The sequence below is a fragment of the Anarhichas minor genome, unplaced genomic scaffold (genome assembly GCF_050575085.1).
Source record: "Anarhichas minor isolate MPS153535 unplaced genomic scaffold, ASM5057508v1 ptg000010l, whole genome shotgun sequence".
In the NCBI taxonomy this organism is placed as follows: domain Eukaryota; kingdom Metazoa; phylum Chordata; class Actinopteri; order Perciformes; family Anarhichadidae; genus Anarhichas; species Anarhichas minor.
This window is the reverse complement of record NW_027466456.1, coordinates 1252010-1271904: the sequence shown is the minus strand read 5'-3', so window position 1 is coordinate 1271904 and position 19895 is coordinate 1252010. Positions and strand designations below refer to the sequence as shown.

Genomic DNA, 19895 nt, shown 5'->3' with positions numbered 1-19895 from the left:
GAACTCTTCTTCTGCACAACAGAGACACGGTGAAGTTCAACAAAGTTCAGAACTAAATTACTTATGCATTAATACAATATAATGAGTAGAAATATATACGTAAAAAATTACCATTACACTACATCTCAAAGGTAGATATTGTACTTTTTACTACATTTGTCTGACAGCTTTAGTTACTTTTCAGATGACAGTTTTTCATCCCCTTCCTGTCCAGGTAAAAGCACGTATCTCCAGATGTGTTGATGTTGAATGTTTGTGATGAACTGAAGGATGAAATGTTTCCTTTATGTGTTGAGAAAATCCTCCTACTTCTTCAGCTGAATAAACTCTTTAAAAAGTACCTCGGATCAGCTGGAAAATGCTTCGTCACCAAGCTGAAAACAGGCTGTTTGTTCTTTTTAGAGATACGAGGTTCTCACAGGACAGACAAACAGATGATGATCTTATAGAATATGATGCATTGATGTAGATTCAATTATACATAAAGGAGTTAAAAACATGCAACATACACATTAATGCAGCAGTAGTATTAATCCAGAAACATTAGTAAAACACATTTTACTGCACTATCAATACTTTTATTATAATACTCACATACTTTCACTAAAGTATGTTATTGATTGCAGGACTATAGTACTATAAGGATCTAAATACTTTTTTCACTACTGTATATCACCATGTGTGTTCATGTATGGATTACTGAATGGGTCTACCGGGCAATGGCCCAGGGGCCCAAAGTGTCAGGGGGCCACTGCCCTATACCTACACAATGTCACTCAAAGAGACACAAAATGACCATAAAGAGACACAAAACAACTACAAAGAGACACAAAACAACCACAAAGAGACACAAAATGACATTAAAGAGACCTGAAACATCTACAAAATGACACAAAATGACCACAAAGAGACACAAAACGAAAACAATAAGAAGCTCGACAGCTATAAAGTTTGTGTGTCTTCTCCTATGTAGGAGAGGTCGTTGGGCCTTTTGCATGTCTTTGTCCGGGGGCTCTTTGTTTCATAATCCACCCATGTGTGTGTTTCTATATGCACCCTGATTTAAAACTCATACCAGATCATGTATTTTCTCAGTGACAAATGCATCTGATACCCAATGTAATTAGTATAATTCAATTCACATGTACTTGCAGTTAATTACTTTGCAGCGTGAGTACTTCGTGATAATAGGTTTCTCCTGAGCAGGTCAGTGAGGTCGGAGTGTTTGCTCGAGTTAATTGTCTCACAGTTGACTGTTCAGCTCTCTGTGTGTCGATACAGAAGTGCAGCTCTGGCTCCTACAGAGAGTGGGCCGGACCGAACAGGGGTCAGTGTGTGCCATGCAGCTGTAATGGACTCTCCAATGAGTGTGATGAGCTAACAGGGAACTGTGAGGTTAGTGCTCTCTCTCTCTCTCTCTCTCTCTGTCTCTCACACACACACACACACACACATACACACACACACAGACAATTAAAAATAATAATAATTTACAGCACACTTAAAAGGTTTGTGGCATTTGTGGGCCAAAACATGTTGTTCATATTGTGTTTGCCGACCAGAACTGTCAGTTTGACACCACCGGGGATCGCTGTGAACGGTGTAAAGAGGGTTACTATGGAAGCGCAGCCAACAGGAGCTGCCGTGTCTGTCCGTGCCCCTTCACACGGAACAAGTCAGTCTCTTTTTATTATCTTTAGCTCAACCAAGCTCAACTGCTCTGCATCAGTATGAATTAATTATTATGTCTCTCTGCAGTTTTGCCCTGGCCTGTGTGGACGTCAGCTCGGGAGTGGTCGAATGCTTGTGTAAACGTGGTTACAGTGGAGCCAGATGTCAGAGGTGTGTCTGCGACTCAAGAAGTGCAACCCAGTTGACAGATAAAATGTTGCCGTTGTACGTTTGTCACGGGATAGGTTGAATATCAACATTTCTGAAGAACACATTTCAGGAATACGTTTCATATCAGCTTTGTATCGTGCAGAAACACACAATGCCACTTGGTTAGGTTTAGGTAACAAAATGACTTGTTTGAGGTTAGAAAAAGATCGTGATTTCTGTAACAAACAACAAGGTACCGCAACAAGGTACCGCAACAAGGTAACGCAACAAGGTAACGCAACAAGGTAACGCAACAAGGTAACACAACAACGTAATGCAACAAGGTAACACAACAACATAATGCAACAACACATCTTATAAACGTAACAAGGCAACATTACAATGCAACAACGTAAGCCAACAACGTAAGCCAACAACGTAAGCCAACAAAGTAACGCAACAACGCACCGCAACAACGTAACACGCAACAACGTAACACAACAACTTAACGCAACAACATAACACAACAACATAACGCAACAACGTAACGCAACAACGTAACGTAACAACGCACCAACGTAACACGCAACAACGTAACCGGCAACAACGTAACCGGCAACAACGTAACACCGTAACACAACAACTTAACGCAACAACGTAACACGCAACAACGTAACACAACAACGTAACACAACAACGTAACACAACAACGTAACACAACAACATAACGCAACAACCGTAAATAAATAACAGCCCGTAGCGGACTTTGTTATACAACGTTACACAACGTAACAACCATAAAGTCAACATTTACTTTTTTGTTTTACACAGGTCACAAACAATGGCCTCTTGGGTGAAAGTTGTTTGCTATAGTCGCTATTATACCACGTAACGTTCCGACCACATAACTTTCAATAACGACTCCGTCGCTTGCTGTAACTGAATGCAAAAATGACCACATTCAACCTTTCCGTGGTTTGCAGAAACGTACAATGCCAACATTTTTCCACACGACTGGAATAAGAAGTAACAATTTCCAAACACAATACAACACGAGCATCGTTTACATCAGAAGATTGTCTTCAGTGCAGTACAATGTTGCATCCTTATCCCTATTGTCCACAGCTGAATGCATCCACATGAATTATAGTAGCATGTAGGACTGACAGTAAAATGATGAAAGCTCAAAAGCAGCTTTCCCTCTTGTTTTCTTTCTCTTTAAGATGTTCATTCGGTTACTATGGCAATCCAATGGTGCATGGAGGCAGCTGCAAGCCCTGCAAATGCAAGGAGGGCTTGAACATTTGTGATCCTCTGACTGGAGGTAATTATACATTTTCGTGTGCGTGCTTGCGTATGCGTGGGGGAGCTACAAACCCAACGCCCAAAGGTTGAAGCCCAGAAACGTCCTTAACATTACAAAATAAGAAGGAAACTAGAATTACCTTCTTGCGGTCATCAACCAGTGAAATTGCAGATTGCATCCATGTCTGTTCAAAATATCATCGCTTCATCATTTTATTCTAATAGACATTTGAGTGAAATAATTAGCATATCAATTCTACAGTTATGGCCAAAACGTGTTTTGTGAGGTCACCGTGACCTCGACCTTTGACCACCAAATTCTAATCAATTCATCGTTGAGTCCAAGTTGACATTTGAAGAAATTCTCTCAAGGCATTCCAGATATGTTGTGCTCACGAGAATGGACCAGACGGATGGAAGAACATAAAATAGGAAAATCTAGCCAGAGGTCTTTGCAGATACAGACACTGCCACACACGTCTAGTGGGTCATAGGTGATGAATGAGATGGTTCACTTTTGTAATAGTCTATACATTGTTTCTAAGAAAAATCCTGCATAGTATACTGAACGTTACGTTTCAACGTTAGACGTCGAGATATCCCAACCTTTGGTCCCCAGTATGGGTTAACCTCCAAATACACGTGAGACATTATTATTTTTTATCTATTATTTTTTTGTCTGAAGCCCTCTGCCTGACACTCATGTTAATTCCATGCTACAGTTTGTAACGCAGGTATTCTGGTGTACATTAGTAATCTCAAAACCGAAGCTGAGGAGTTGTTTCCTCAGATGACATCATACTGTTGTATATCTGTTGTTGTATATTTGTTGTTGTATATCTGTTGCTGTATATTTGTTGTTGTATATCTGTTGTTGTATATCTGTTGTTATATATTTGTTGTTGTATATCTATTGTTGTATATCTGTTGCTGTATATTTGTTGCTGTATATCTGTTGTTGTATATCTATTGTTGTATATCTATTTTTGTATATCTGTTGTCACAGGCTGAGTAGAGCTGCTCATAACTAATACACTGGCCTTCACGTGATTAGATCCACTTTAATAACCTTTTCCTTCAAATAGAGTGCAGCACATCTGGTAACAGCAGTGTTCACTGCCATGGTGAGTTTGTGTTGAAGATTCATCCTACAAACATCTTTTGACATGAATAAACATAAACTGTGATATAATGAGTTTTAAGGTTTCATCCTCTGCTTGCATCTACTGACAGAATGCGACAGCTGTCCTGTCGCCTTACTGGTCGACTTGGAGAAGATGGATGATGTCCTGGCTCGGCTGAAACAGCAGCTGCAGAATGTCACTATTGGTTCTGTTTCCCTCTCCAGACTGAACAACCTGGAGGCTAACGTCTCCGACACCAAGGTGCAGTTGATGCAGGTTTTAGGTATCTCTGCGTGTAGTTAGGCACCGTCCTTTAAAGGGACAGTGTGTAGGATTTGGTGTCATCTTGTGATGTGGTTACAGATTGCAACCAACTGAATACCTCACTGCGGTTTTGAAACCCCGGCTCACGTTACTGCAGTTGGCCTTCAGGTAACGTAAAAACGTGTTTGTTTTATCCGTTCTGGGCTACCGTAGAAACATGGCGGTGCAACATGGTGGACTCTGTGAAGAGGACCCGCTCCCTATGTGATGTTAACAGTTATGAATATTACACTCCATTTCTAGTGACAGATCCCCGAAACGCTCAGGCTCTTCTCATACAGCGTTTGTAGCTATACCTACAAAAAATGAATGCAATTCGTAGATATCCCACGACAGCTTTTGTGCCGTGCTGTTTGTGCCAAGTGAAAAACGATTTATTCGTCACGTAACTTCCGTACTTAAGTAACGACACTTCTGTAGTTATTTTAAGATGGAAGTTAATTTTGGAAAGACCGCATGCATGTTACGAGCAGGAATTGACATCCGTCGATGGACGTCTCGCACAAAAAATGAGAAATATGTTTTTGTGAGATATCATACGAACTGATGATACATTCAAATCCTACACACTGGCCCTTTAAAACATTTCCAATAAAGAGCTTGCCGAAAGAACATTATCCCAACTTCTGCTCCATTCTTATCACACAATAATGTTTCTCCATATTCACACTTCAGAGTTCTCCTCGCCTCCTCTGCTTTTTTCAGATTCTGGTTGGGAGACACCTGGACCCAGAGGTTGAACAGCTGGAAGCAGATGTGGATGTTATCAGAGATGACTTTAGTCAACTGACGGAAAAGGTACCTGGAGTCAATTTTCCTCAGTTAATCAGCCGGGAAACTCCATCAAGAGTTTTTATAATTAAATTGTAAATGTGAATTGTTGCTTGAATACTGCAGGAGGTTGTTTTATAAACTGCGTCACATACATCAGAGAGTAATGAACCATAAAACATCTCAACCTTGCTGAGATTTATGAACTGATTAGTGCGGAGTGTTAACACTTAGTGTACATTATCTGATCTGAAAACACATTTTTTTAACATTGTCATCAACTTTCCAGACACTTAAAACTAAATCAGATCTGGAGAAGTTCTTGCAGAATGTGAATGGACCAACGTTAAAGGCAGAGGATCTTCTCTCTGAAGCTGAAGCTCTCCTCACACCAATACAAGGTACATCAGTTAATATTAATATAATATACGTGTTGAAATTGTCGAGAGATTACATCACTGTCAGGCCGAGACCAAGACTCTGTAAAGGAAAACTGAATGATTAGTCAAAGTGATCATCGACAGCAGTGTTTCTGTAATTGTGGCCTGTCAGATTTGATAAAGCAGCAAACTGAGGTGAAACCCGGAGAGTCGGTCGCTCCCTCTGGAAACGACAAAGCCGGGATGATGGAGGAGGCTCAGCGCATCGTGCAGGAAATGAGAGGGAGAGGCTGCAGCGCTCAGAGACACGGAGCTGGCAGAGAGCAAGAGGACGCACTCAAATGTGAGATTTGAAAAGAAAATGTTTTTGTTCATTTGTTTGCTTTCTGGCATAGAGTTTATGTTCCGCCTTTGAATAAAATGGTGCACCTGGTGTTCGGCTCGTCGCTCTGACACGAACCACACTGACTTCACAGTGATGTGAAGTAGTTCACAACTTTTAAAGCTGCAACATAACAAAAGCTTCTCTAGATTCAAAAAACAACACAATATTTTAACCTTCAGCCTAATCAGCGCTTAAATGTATGGGCTTCCAAACGTGGCTTTACAACAGATGAAATACTTATATAATAGCGTTTGCTCAGTACAATCCATGTGAAACATCAAGCAATTGAAGTATTTCATCTGTTGTAAAGCCACGTTTAAAGAAGTCTTCAATGTACTCACAATCCATTTATATGTCACATGTAGTGTAACCTATGAAGAGCTGCTTCTATGACTCATCATTTCGGCTTTCTATCTCATAATTTCGACTTTCGAAATGAATGAACATTAATGCAACAGTCTAGGTGTCTTCAACATGTGAAATCCAAAGTCTGTGTGTTCTCCTCAGTGTTGGACATAATCAGGAACAACACAGCAGATCGTGTGGAAACCAACCGGTCTGTGTTTAACCAGACTGCAGACTCTCTGATGGCCTCGGCCTCTTCTCTGATGGAGGCGGCTGAGCTGCTATCAGACGCAGAGGACAGAGTCGACAGGACGCAGGGCCTCAACCTGAAGGGTCAGACTGCTCTACAACACCTGGAGGTGAAGTGAAACACAGCTGGAGTTCATCCTACCACACACACACACACACACACACACACACACACACACACACACACTTCTCACTCTGATGTTTTCACCGCTCTTTCTTTATCGTTTGCCAGCATCTTCAAACTCAGCTGGAGAGAGAACAAAGTGCGCTCCTTCCCCTGACGGAAATGACTGAAGATCTGCTGAAAAATATCACCGACATCTTTTTAAGGCTTGAGGAAATTAAAAAGGTGAGCAGGCATCTGTTACCGCCATGATTACAGGAGTTTTGGAGTGTGCAAACTCTGGACGGGCGGGTCAATACACACAAGCCATTTGTTTGATAGTAAAATTATAAAAATACAAACGTGGGTGGCTAAATCACTTCCAAACCATTACACACGACTTTTGTATCATTTCCCCCCCCCAAAACAGCCCTGAGTCACATTACCAATCAGACATCAGAACCAGTCGCACACGTCAAACATAGCAGTTTGGTGTGGCGCTATTTTTCAACTAAAATACAGCAGGATGCACTAGTTGTCACAATAAAGTGCAAGAAACAGCAACACAAGTGTAAGCTATTTTGTTGAGTTGCTAAGTGAAGGCTCTGTGTTACTTCAGGTGTCCTCTAGAAAGAAGTGCGCCAATGTATGTGTCCAGGGCTTTTATTGTGAAGGCTAGAACGGTTGGAGAGAAAAAAGGGAAATGCACAAGTATTGACTGTTCTTTTTAAGAATAAAGTTGTCGCCATCTCGCCACTCATATTTGCTTTTGTATTAAATTTGTTATTAATGGCCGGTATATGTCCGAAATTGACCATTATTTTGAAAAAACACATGTATAACTCTGTATTGTTAAAATTGTGACAAAATGTATCGGTATCGTAAGAAATTTGAAACGCTTGGCATCACTCATTCTCTAGTACAAACTCGATTTATTGTGTACATTTCAGGGATCTGAGAATCATGCGGCTCAGCTGGACGGCGCTAAGACGGAACTCTTTAAGAAGTTAAACAACGTTTTCCAAATGACGGCAAAGATGGAAATCGTAACCAAAGCTGAGGAGCGGAAAGAGGAGCTCAACAGAGCGGCGGCAGAATTTCAACAGTGAGTGTGAAGCAGAGGATCATTTAGATCAGCTGTCTGCAACAATTTAATATGAAGTGCCTTTAAAATAAATCCTGTTTAATCACTTTGCCAAATCAACATTAAGGTTAGCATTACGTTTTATTCATGACACCACATCAAAATGTTTTTCTTTTTGTATTTTAAGAAACATTTTTCCTCGTGCCATGATGTTTGTACATTTAAAAGTCACAGTTTATAGGTTTGTCGTGGTATTGTTTAGTTTTGCATGAAATCGCTCAATGAACTTCATCTCTCGTCTCGCACGACGTACGTCACCAACACCAACACAGCCGCTAGCTTTGCTCGCTAGCTAGCTAACTAGCTAACTTAGCTCTGTTCCAAATGTGATGTTACCTGATGTGTTTTATTATCCAGCGACTCTATTTAATTATCAGTCGCAAAAAAGAAGGAAAACGAGCCAAAGCTACTCAAGCTACTGCATGCCACCATTGGCACACAGGTTGCCTACCCCTGATTTAGATGAACACTGATTACATGTGTTGACATTAATACTTCTTGCTCTATGTTATTGCAGAATGCTTCGTAATGCCACCAGCAGTACTGACCTGCTCAGCGTGCCGGGTAAAGGAGCTTATAACAGAATCTTAAACAGGGTAGAAAAGGCGGCAATGGCAGCAAATCAGTCCAGAGAGGATGCTGATGAAGCCTTAAAGGTAACTCAGGCGCTATTAGCAGTGTAACCCTGATGTAAAATAATAAAAACATCTATCAAAAATATCATATTATATATACTTATTCTATGAACTAGGATGTGAAGGAGGGAGGTCTGGTCAACAGGGCCGAAGGATTCAAAGATAATTCAACTCATTTACGCACAGAAGCCAACGAGACTCAGAGTGACCTTAAAGGTGCGTGAAACAGCAGCATTTCTATCACGTCAGATAGTTTATATTAATTCAGAACGCACAAAGGTGAAATCTTTTGTATTTCTTTCAAAAACAGTTCTGTCCCATGCGGCGAACGCCTCCAAAGATCGTGTGAAAGGTCAGAGGGGGAAAGGAGAAACTCTGAGAACGGACATCTCAGCCGTCAGAGACAACCTCAAAGAGATCACAGGAGGTCGGTGGATCACTCGACAGGATAAGATTACACTCTGCACTGTTCTGAGTCACGGTCGATCACAGTCGATCACCTTCTGATTTCAGATGACACGGACGTCCTGATGGAGTCTGCGAAGACGGCTGCCTCGGCCTCCAACTCCACGGTGGGTAATATAACGGAGAGGCTGAGGAATATCAGCCGGGACGTGGAGAGAATGACTCTGACCAACGTCAGTGGGAATATAGACGACGTGTTGGTCGACGCAGAGCAGGCATGTGAGTATTTAACGACAGCAATCAGACAAGACTTTTAAAATCCATTGAATGTCATCTTGCAGCTGGAATATAATCACTTTGTTCCGTTTGTTTCCTGTGTCTGCTCAGTGAAGAACTTGAGCACAGCTCTCACTGCATTGAGAGACAAAATGACACAAGTTGAGGCTCTGAGTGGGAAGGCGCCTCCTAGTGGCAACACGACGGAAAGCATCAGGGGAATCAAGGACTTGATAGAGGAGACAAGAAACTTTGTTAACAGGGTGAAGTATTCTATTTAACTTGTTGTTTATCGCCTGCCAGCTTTGATTTGAAGCTGGCGTAATCAATATTTTTAAACCAACAATAGATGAAATGACAAGGTCTGGGGTTAAAGGTCGGGGTCAATGCTGCTCTGCCTGTTACAATACTGTCTGAATTTAATCTCATTTTACTGCATTGTATGGCAACTGCAAACATCACATTTCATTTGAAATTAATGTTAAGACTGTTCTGGACAAAGTGGACATCTTGAAGGGCAGCTGTAAATTCTCAAACCGAAGGCACCAGTGTTTATTTCCCACTTTACTTTTTTAATCACCTGCTGTAATGTTATTTATTATTATAATTACTTTCAATATTACTGTACAGCGCATTTGATGTGTTTGGGGCACAATCTAAAGAGTACAATCACCGCAGAACACTCTATCTGAGAGGAAGTGGAGGAAGTACCAGACTCCCTTAAAAAACAGTTTTGTGAGTTGTTGAGTTAGGACATCATGTGTTACCTCAATTTAATTAAATAGTTTCAATGTTTTGATTAATTTGTGCGCACAAGATACTAATTCGTGGCCTCAATTTAATTAAATTGTTGTTTGGGCACCCAATCATTCATTCCAGCCACCACCTGCTTAAGACACTTGTCCTTTGTTTCAGATAGTTCTGGACTCTTTACTTAAGCTTGGGGATGAGCTAAAGACATGGTGACAACACTTGCTTTGCAAAGGAATATTAGTAAAAGGCGGTTAACGACGATCTTTTCGGATTGTAACGTCGGCATTACGCTGACATAAAGGATGCTATCAATTTTTTAGTTGGTCAATCGGAAGGTCCTGGAAAACGTCACGGTCACTGGTGGATGAAAGTACTTGAGGCAGCTGAACTACACTTCATGCTTTGGGGAGAAAGGCTGGTCTGTTGTGCTGGCTCTCCTAATGTAAACACACGTGTCTTGTGTGCCTAACTGAACCAAAACATGGGAACAAATTAATTAAATTGGGGATTTTTCCACAGTAGTTGGTAGCAACCAAAAATATGCTAAAGAGATTGAATATTGGACTTTCATCAGATGGACAGAAAGAAAAGCAGCTGTTCGCCAACACGTTAAACTTAAAAAGTGTTGATATGTCAGTGTTGGGGTTAAAGCTTGTTTACACTGCCCCCAAGTGGCCAAAAAACTATCACGGCAGGTTTAAACCCCCCCCCCCCAAAACAAACACACAACTAAACATCTTTTTCATGAATCCATTTACTCATAATTTCGACCTCGCCTGATTCTCTCACAGATCTCAGTTGCCACCACTTTCGATGGAAAAGGGCACGTTGAGCTTCGACCTCCGAGAAACCTCGAAGACGTAAAAGCGTTTACGGCCGTCGATCTGCTTCTCAATCGCCATCCAAACGATCCCTCCGGGGCCGACTTTAGACGGAGGAGACGCCAGAACAAACGAGGAGACGCCAGCTTCTTTGTTTTCTACCTGGGCAACAAGGATGTGAGCGTGCCTCCCTCCTAAAATACAGAAAGATGCGTCTTTCAAGTAGAGCAATATAGATAACGTTTACCTTCAAGTCATTTTTAAATATCTTTAGTTGTCACGCTCTTTCATTTTTAGGCTTCGGGAGACTTCATTGGGATGGCTATCAGAAGCAATGTGTTGATTTGTGTCTACAAGTTGGGTGGAGTTGTCCATGAGGTGAAAACCAGCCGCATAAAAACAACCGCCAACGTGAACTCCTCAGACTTTGACAGGGTTGTCTTCCAAAGGTACTTCATCTTTTATGTGAAAAGTATCGTGCTTAACGTTCCCTCCTCCACCACGTTGCAATGAACAGATCATTTCTGTGTGTGTCATGTCCTACAGAGTTTACCAAGATGCTGAAGTTAACATCACGCAGAACTTCACCTCACAGGCGCCGATCAGCCTCTCTGCTAAACGTAACCTTCCGGACACGACGACCGGCACCCTCGCACTGGATCCAGACAGTGTCGTCTTCTACGTGGGCGGCTATCCGGAGGACTTTACGGTAATGAGTCCACTGCGTGTGTTTGATTTTCACACTTGTAGAATTGGCATCCAGTGGGAATTGTCAGGTACAAAGTCATAATTTTGACTTAATATCTCTTGAAACTAGAGATTGAGACCATAAACTCATGTTTACAATGTTTACTGAGGTAATAAGTCAAGAGAGAAGTAGAGTCATTTTCTCATAGACTTCTATACAACCAGAGGAGTCGCCCCCTGAGCTGAAATACCACGGAGCATTGAGCTTCTATTAGAGGATTTGTGCCATAAATGATTCTGGACGATCACAAATGAACCAGAATGAATGTGTGTAAAATATAGTTCATGAAAATATCTTCAATGAGATAACCCTTTTACATTTGAATGTCTCTTTTGATTCCTGTAGCCTCCAGTGCAGCTGCATTACCCCAAGTACAGAGGAGCGATGAAACTCTCCTCCATCAACGACAATCCTGTTTGCCTGTTCAACTACAAGCGAGCCGTCAATATGGACGCAAAGCAGCCGACTGTGAAGTAAGCATGAAGAAAGTTTCAAAAAAGTTAAACCGTTTGCAGAGGTTTGTTGACTAAAAATGGTCAAAAAAGGATTAAATGCTTCTTCATGTGTTTAGGATTCCCCGGTCAGAGGTGTCTGGTTATTACGAGGGAACAGGTTACCGCATGGCGTTCGTAAAAGAGCCGCACAGGAAGAAGAGAAGACTGTTCAAGTTTCACACAAACAGCCGAGAGACAAGCGCTTTGCTGTTCTACATCGGAAATGAAGTACGATGTTTTTTATTGAGTTAAACAGATTTGTAGTGCTCAAACACTTACTGATAACAGCTTTGTGGTGCTAAACGTAAGACACGATCTTGTGTTTTATCTGCTACAGGAGTCGTTTTTCTGCGTGTTTGTGGAGAGGGGCTTCCTGGTGCTTCAAGGACAGCAAGCAGGTCGAGAGCTCAGAGTTCAGAGCAATGAAAGCGTGTCTCTATTTGTAAGATGATCTAAAAATACTTCACAGAACTAGAAGAGGGCAGATGATTTGTGTTTATTTACCTACATGTAGATACCAACTATGTTTCATCAACCATGGCCGAAATTATTGCTGCTTTGTACATGTTGTGGAAGTCCCACATACGTTGAAAAACTAAATGCGATGTGATTTAATTGCAAAAAATGGGTAAAAAGGATGCCGAAATAACTACACAATGATGCAGATGCTTAGTTAGTTCTCTCCACAAGACGACAAGTAAACAACTTTTAAAATGCTTGTTTTCTGAGTAGAGTTTGGATCAATCAGTGGTCGTCTCTGCTAACATTGTAGCTGCTTAATCAAGACCCAAAATAATATCATCTAGACATAAATACGGCAGCGATGTTATTGTTTATACCACAGTCTATGGTCTATACACATGCATTTGTATACATACTTCCGTCCAGTCTCTCTAAGTACTATCGTACAGCTCTCGGTGACCACAGACGGCTATAATATTTTTGCCCTAATTTATCCGTTTTGATTCAACAATGTCAGATGGTGAATCACCAGGTCCTTGAGCATAGAGTCATAAATGAGCACAATAAATACCAGCCTGATGGGTCCAGTATGGGAGATTAGCCCTGGACAGACAGACAGAAACACACACTCACGCACACAACTGAACACCCACAGCTTATACTTGGCGGATCAACATCAAGCAGTGCAATCTTTCTGAATTCATGTTCTTCCATTTTTTAAACTAAAGTGACGTGTTCTGTCTCAGGGCCAAGACTTTGTGATCGCTATTGAAGACCGGTTCATTTTGCAATACGGACGAGAGCGGATCTCCACAGATCACAATCCAACAAACTACCCCAGTTACTACATCGGGGGTCTGCCAGCACCGCTCAGACAGAGGTAACGAAACAGACACGTGCAGCAGTCACAGCTTTAGCTCGTCAGATTAGCCCTTCTGTTTCAGTTTTCTGTATATTTACGTCTTTGAATCTCAGACACAACATCACAGCTCCGCCGCTGAGAGGATGTGTGGATCGACTGATAGCAGACGCTGAGGTCGTCGAGTACAACAGGACGATCGGTGTCAGCGACGGATGTCCAGTCTCACTACTGGTAAGGTAGCAAAAGAGATGGATTCATGCTTCATGCGTAGGACTGAACATTGAGAATATAATGTAATACTGGTGTGTTTCTGGCTCTTGCAGGGTGTTCGCTCAGCGACGTTGTATTCAGCTCTGTCTGTTGATTCCTGGAGTGAGCAGCCAATCAGAGTCTCTCTGGGCTTCAGGAGCACAGACCGACATGGTGCTCTGCTCAGGAGCAGCTCTCAGGTAAACCCTGCACAATCCTGCTTTAAAGGAAACAACGTGTAACATTTTAGCGGGATTAATTGGCAGAAAGGGAATTTAATGTTCATAAATATGTTTTAATCAGTGTATAATCACCTGAAACTAAGATTCGTTGTGTTTTCATTAGCTTAGAAAAAGACATTTAGGTCTACATAGGGAGCGGGAGGCGGAGTCTGCCACGTTGCACCCATGGACAGTATATAAGAAGTGGACGTAGTCATCGTTATGTTGTAAACATAACTGATGCTGCTCAAGAAACAATATTTAGTTATATTTAAATATTTCTAAAAAGCAATCATTTCGTCATGAAAAAGAACAGAGTATTGATCAGAGTAGCCCCTAATAGTAATGCAATCCTCAAGATACCTATCGGTACCTGAAGGCCACCGTAGTTCTCCAACACGCTTGGAAAGGGAGGGGTGAGCTGGGGGAGTTTAGATGGTTGCATTCTGCAACTCACCACTAGATGCCACTAAATCTTACACACTGTTCCTTTAAAAAGAGAATCAAAAGCCAAATATCCTGATGACGCTATTCTCTGATCGTCTGCAGGGCTCCACATCTGTCCAGCTGTCCCTGGTTGATGGTTATGTAGTATTCAATAGTGATAATTATACCTTGAGGTCGGATAAAAGGTACAGTGATGGACGCTGGCACTACTTGTCTGCAGTAAAGAGGCCAACAGGGTAAGATCCGTCCTATTTTTATACCTTTATCTTCATCTAAAAAAGCTTTACTGAACCCGTCTGGATTTTTTCTTTTCAGGTTGGAGCTCAGCATCGATAATGTAAAAGTGATTCAGGGACAAACGCCTCATATCAGGCCAGTGGATCAACATTTGCATGGAGGGAAATTCAAAGGCTGCATCGCAAACCTTTACATAAGGAGGTTTGGAAACAATTTTTTTGAAGCAACAACTGTTCTAATGCAGATTATTTGTGTCTCTTTCTCCTATAATAACATGACTTTATGTGTATTTAGGCCTGAGCAGAGCTTCATACCTGCTGATCTAAGCTCATTTTCGGGAGACGTTGTCCTTGGACGATGCATTCTCCATCCGGCACCTGCCACTGAGCTTCTACCAGCACCCGTGTTGAAAAGGACCCACAGACACAAACCTGTGAGTTCAACAAGCCATTATTTCTACAGCACCGTAATAATTCATCCACTGCTGTTATAATTAGAAGGGGATGAAGGTCATTTCTCTGCCGTGTGTTAGGTTCATGCTCCGGCAGGAAGCCGTTGTAAACACCGGCGAGCCCAGCGCGATGAACGCCAGCTCTCTGAGGAGAACAGCTGGCTCAGCTACACCCTGCCACAGCAGGACCTCAACTACAGGTAATTCCATGTAAACACTGAAAAACCCCGTTTATTCCTGAAGATGTGGAAATTATGACAGTGTTGTTCAGAAACCAGCCTTGGGTTTAAGAGGTATTGATTATTTTATTGAATCCCACCCACCCATCTATTCATTCATTAATATTCATACTAACAGTATCGGGGACTTCACTTTTGTACTCCTCTGGTGTCTCAGGCCTCACTTCTCTCTTGACATCAAGACCAAGTCGTCCAAAGGGCTGATCCTCCATGTGGCAGGGAGAGGAGTCCTCCCCCTGCTGGCCCTCTACATGGCCAACGGCAAGATCAAGATGTCCCTCGGGCAAAACAGAATCATCCAGCACAAGCAGAAGAGCAACGACGGGAACTGGCACAGAGTAATCGACCATTTGCTAAGCCCCCGCCCTCGTAGTTACTGTCTAAGTCTCTGTTCTCACACAGCACATATAGCTTACAGTGATGATGGGGGCAAATATACCACTTTTTACAGACCCTTTTCACAGCAGCCATTATGACATGTACTGTAATTGCAGGGTAAACAAAGGTGCAGCTGATCATATTTATTAATTGCTAAATCTAGCAAGAAAGTCGGGAGGCGATCTGTGATCTTCTAGGAGAAAGTCCTGTTGTTTGCGCCTCACATCTTCCACAGACTGTAATTAGAAATGTTTTTGTGATGCGTCAAAAACAAATGTTATCCGGGAGGAAATATATTTCCCTTGGAACATAATTGACAATGCTGTTCTGTTGTATTTGAAGTATAATTGTTAGGACACCAGGCTGCAGAGTGACAGTAGGCGAACATAAAATGTGTCTTTACTTTCCCTCTGTCACAGGTTGAGGTCAGTGTGGAGAAGAGCACTTTTCATATGCTGGTTGATGGGATCCGTGTGGCCGATGGACATCTGCCCAACAATGAGGGATCATCTTTAGACCTGCACAACCCTGTTTATCTGGGAGCTGATCCCAAAAGCAAAACCATAAAGGTCTCTCTCACACCTCACTCAGACTGTTTCTTTATTGCACATATTCCCCCTCACTTGTTCACATATTGACCCTCTTTTCTTCCTGTCCTCCCTCAGGGACACAACATCCCCATGAACAGTGTCACTGGTTGCATACGGAGTTTCAAAATGAACGAGGAAGTTCTCGGGGAACCTGAGGCGAGCTACAAAACGTTACCGTGCTTCGATGGGCTCACAGAGATGGGGACATACTTTGGCGGCGGTCACATCGTATTAGGTTTGACCAGTTACATACTGATTCAATGTGTGAGCTACAACAAACACCTGAAGTCTAACAAAGAATATTTCTGCTCTAGAGAACTACTTCACCTTTGGCTCCCAGTTTGTGTTGGCCTTCGAGCTGCGTCCTCAACACCTGAGAGGTCTTCTCTTCCACGTTCGAGGTCACAAAGCCAGCCTTAATGTGTTCTTAATGGAAAGCAAGGTGAACCCTTCTTAGAGTGAACTATGGCAGCCAGTTTCAAAAGAAAAACCTGCATTATAAATGATCGAAAACACTTTGTTTAGTGACTGTGATCTTTTACCAGGTGGGCGTCGATGTGGAAGTCGGCAGCGTTGCCGTCAGTGTGTCAGTGACTCCTCCCAAAAGCCTCTGTGATGGAAAGTTTCACCAGGTTACAGGTACGACTTCTCGTGCCGATAACTTCAGACAAACTTTGATTCTTGAGTGAGTAGATATTTACACTCTCTTGTCCTCCAGTGTCCAAACAACGAGACGTCATCAAACTAGTGGTGGACTCGGTGTCTGAGCAGAAAGCCGTCCGCTTCACCTCAACAACACTGGATACACTTTACATCGGAGGTAAGTCCATCGATCGGATTTATTCTGTTTTGAATCTATGTGTCAAACACACAAAACATGATGAACTGGAAAGAAAAAATAAAATAGTAGTGAATGTATATCAGAGGTGGCACTAAGTCATTGTTTTGCCAGTGAAAAGGAAACGCCCACACACGGGGGCGTGGCGAATAAACAAGACAAACAAAACCAAAAATCCAAAATACTCGCATCAAAACAACTTTTTCAATAAAAAGGTTAAAATCGAGGTGTGGGAAAAACTGACTCAGAGCAGTCTGTCTGAGGTAAACTGTTGTACAGCCTAAACTACTGAAAGGGAAGTTTCCTTTTAGTGAAAAGCTCTGAGTGAATTGAAGTTCCCTCTGGTAAGCAGTTACGCAGTGTAAATGTCCAGGGCTTTTATTCTGAAAGGTAGGAACAGAAGGAGTGGATCTGCTCTTTTTCTGCCTTTGTCAAGGTTGAAAGGAGTAATAAAGTTTGCAGAATTCCACACAACACGATTGGTTCAAGTCCAACTGAAGTCATGAGTCATTGGTTTTAAAGTATTTTTTGATTTTGTTAAGTCGAGTCTAAAGTCATACAATTTGTGACTCAAATCCTCTGATGTTTACACACGTACGTACAAGTGCATGAAGAAAATCAAAGGCAACAGAATATACTTAATAGACAAAATACTTAAACAAATACATAAAGTAAAGATAAAAAACCGATGGTGTAGAATTTGTCCACCACCATCAAATTTCTGCTTTTCCTTTTCTCCGTTCAGGAACAACAAAGCAGAACCGAGTCCCCGTGCCCTCCTCGCCGTTTGTGGGCTGCTTACGGAATGTGACGCTTAACGGAGGACCTGTTGCTTTTGAGACGGCATCCAGGGTGGTCGACCCCGTCAGCATCGACAGGTGCCCTGCAGAGTAATACATGGGTATTACTCCCACAGACCATTTGGCATCATTACAAAGTCACATTGTGCAATCTCGTGAAGACGGATTAGAGCCAGACGTCCACGTTTCTATTCGATGCAATGGTACAGTCATAACATTTCTTATGTACTTTGAAAGGATTCAAACTGTACCTGAGCCTTCTGAAGAACTTTGAGTAAAAAAGCCTTTTGATTGACCTTTTGTGTTTGTGTCATAAGATAATTACAATATAGACAATCCATATGACAAAATGATACATAGAATGTGAACATATTTATTTCACCGGGTTGTTTTAAAAAACATCATGAAGGTATTTCGACCAGCTCAAACATGATGTGACCTTTGACCCCTACGCACTTTGTTTTCTAAGCACCATGGGTACATCCCAAGTCTCTTAATTGCATCCCCGTTTCCCTCACTTGGGTCCTTTCCTTGCGTCTTAGTCCCTCCCACCAGGGATGCATGGAGGAAACCATGCGAGGAGAGAGGAACGAGGAAATATCTTTTAAGAGACATGAGACGTCCTTTCCTCAGCTGTGTCACGTGAAGCGACGTCTGTTTCTGATGACGGTGCTGATGATCACAGCTGGATCAGCTGTCAGTCGGCTTTAACAGCTGGAGAGACTTTTGATAAGTTTGTGTGTGTTCACATGATCACTGTACTTAATAGTAGTAACTAATAACTAATAAAGACACACAGTAATCACCACTGTAGAGGTGTTTCTCTCTGTAGTCTGTTAACAAACTGTGTCCTGTGTTCTGTTTATAAGCACAGGATCCATTTCTACCGGCGGAATGCGATCGTCTTATTTATGAATTATTTGCGTCTGTACGTTTTAAAATTCAGATTGTGACGTCGATATTAAATAACCCAGAATATGATTATTGTTTCTCTTAAATGATAAAACTCATCAAACCCGACAATCAGGAATGAACAGCCTCACGTGACTGAATGAAATGATGATAAATGATGTAAAAAGTGTTTCGTCTCTCCAGCTCTCTCTCTCTCGCTATATCTATATCTATATATATATCTATATATATATCTATATCTATATAGATATATATATATATATCTATATATATATATATATATATATATATATATATCTATATATATATATATAAGTGTTTCGTCTCTCCAGTTCCCTCTGACTTTAGTTGTTTCCATAATAAAAGTTCAGATCATGAAAAGACAAATCTTTCTAATAAATGTAGAAAGTTGTTTGTGGTCCTTTTGTTGTTCAGACTACAATGAACATTTATTTAAACCAGATGTTGAATCAGAAAACGAATCAAATATAAAGCTTGAGTTTAATCTGTGATCCTTCTTCACTGTTTACATGTTGAAAAAAATCTCATCAGTCCGATCGGCTGCAGCGTCCAATCACATGACAGATGAACAGTGAGGGGGCGTGTCGGCCGTTAAAAGACTTCCTGTAAGTCTGTTCACGTGGGTCCTCGCTCATGGCTCCTCAGAGATCCCTCCTCTCTCCTTGATCCTCGCTCCTCAGAGCTAAATAAGAGCTTTGGGATGGCCGTCAATATGGCGGCGCAGAACAACTTCCGGTTCAAGCGAGGATCGAGGAGCGAGGAAATGAGAATTAAGAGACTTGGGATGTACCCCAGATCAGAGAGACAGCTGAGGATCCGCTTCACCGCTCACACACACACACACACTGGTATCTATGCAGCGTTACAACGTGACGAACTCAAAGCTCTTCTAACTGGCATACGATTCAAACTGCTGTTCTTCCTTTGATCAGGAGATGGAGCGCTTATCCTAATGTACCGGGCCTGATTGAAACACGTGGGTGACCTCTATTAACTTCCCCAAAAAGCATCGCGTGTCAGCTTAAAATAAATCAGATTTTCACTCACCAAACGTGTGAAGAACAGTCTGAAGGTTCACTCAGACCTGAAAAACAGATCGATAAAT

General features: G+C 41.8%; 1 protein-coding gene across 1 annotated transcript; it reads left to right on the top strand.

The window, feature by feature from the left end:
• The first annotated feature begins 4403 nt into the window (after positions 1–4403).
• On the top strand, positions 4404–17951 carry lama3 (laminin, alpha 3). The gene is made up of 30 exons (XM_076087284.1): positions 4404–4511; positions 5280–5372; positions 5635–5746; positions 5898–6068; positions 6618–6814; positions 6937–7053; positions 7758–7912; positions 8469–8607; positions 8703–8802; positions 8897–9013; positions 9100–9270; positions 9379–9530; positions 10812–11018; positions 11139–11290; positions 11388–11550; positions 11935–12062; positions 12161–12311; positions 12421–12525; positions 13292–13425; positions 13521–13643; positions 13731–13856; positions 14856–14994; positions 15094–15212; positions 15409–15589; positions 16049–16198; positions 16295–16454; positions 16534–16661; positions 16765–16858; positions 16938–17039; positions 17803–17951. The coding sequence occupies exons 1-30, from the start codon at positions 4404–4406 to the stop codon at positions 17949–17951; spliced, it is 4143 nt and encodes a 1380-aa protein (XP_075943399.1).
• The last annotated feature ends 1944 nt before the right edge of the window (positions 17952–19895 follow it).

Coding starts and splice junctions, on each gene's coding strand:
- lama3 (XM_076087284.1), top strand. CDS start 4,404: ATGGATGATGTCCTGGCTCGGCTGAAACAGCAGCTGCAGAATGTCACT. Junction 12,526..13,291: donor ATGAAAGCGTGTCTCTATTT/GTAAGATGATCT, acceptor GTTCTGTCTCAG/GGCCAAGACTTTGTGATCGC. Junction 16,859..16,937: donor AAAGTTTCACCAGGTTACAG/GTACGACTTCTC, acceptor CTTGTCCTCCAG/TGTCCAAACAACGAGACGTC.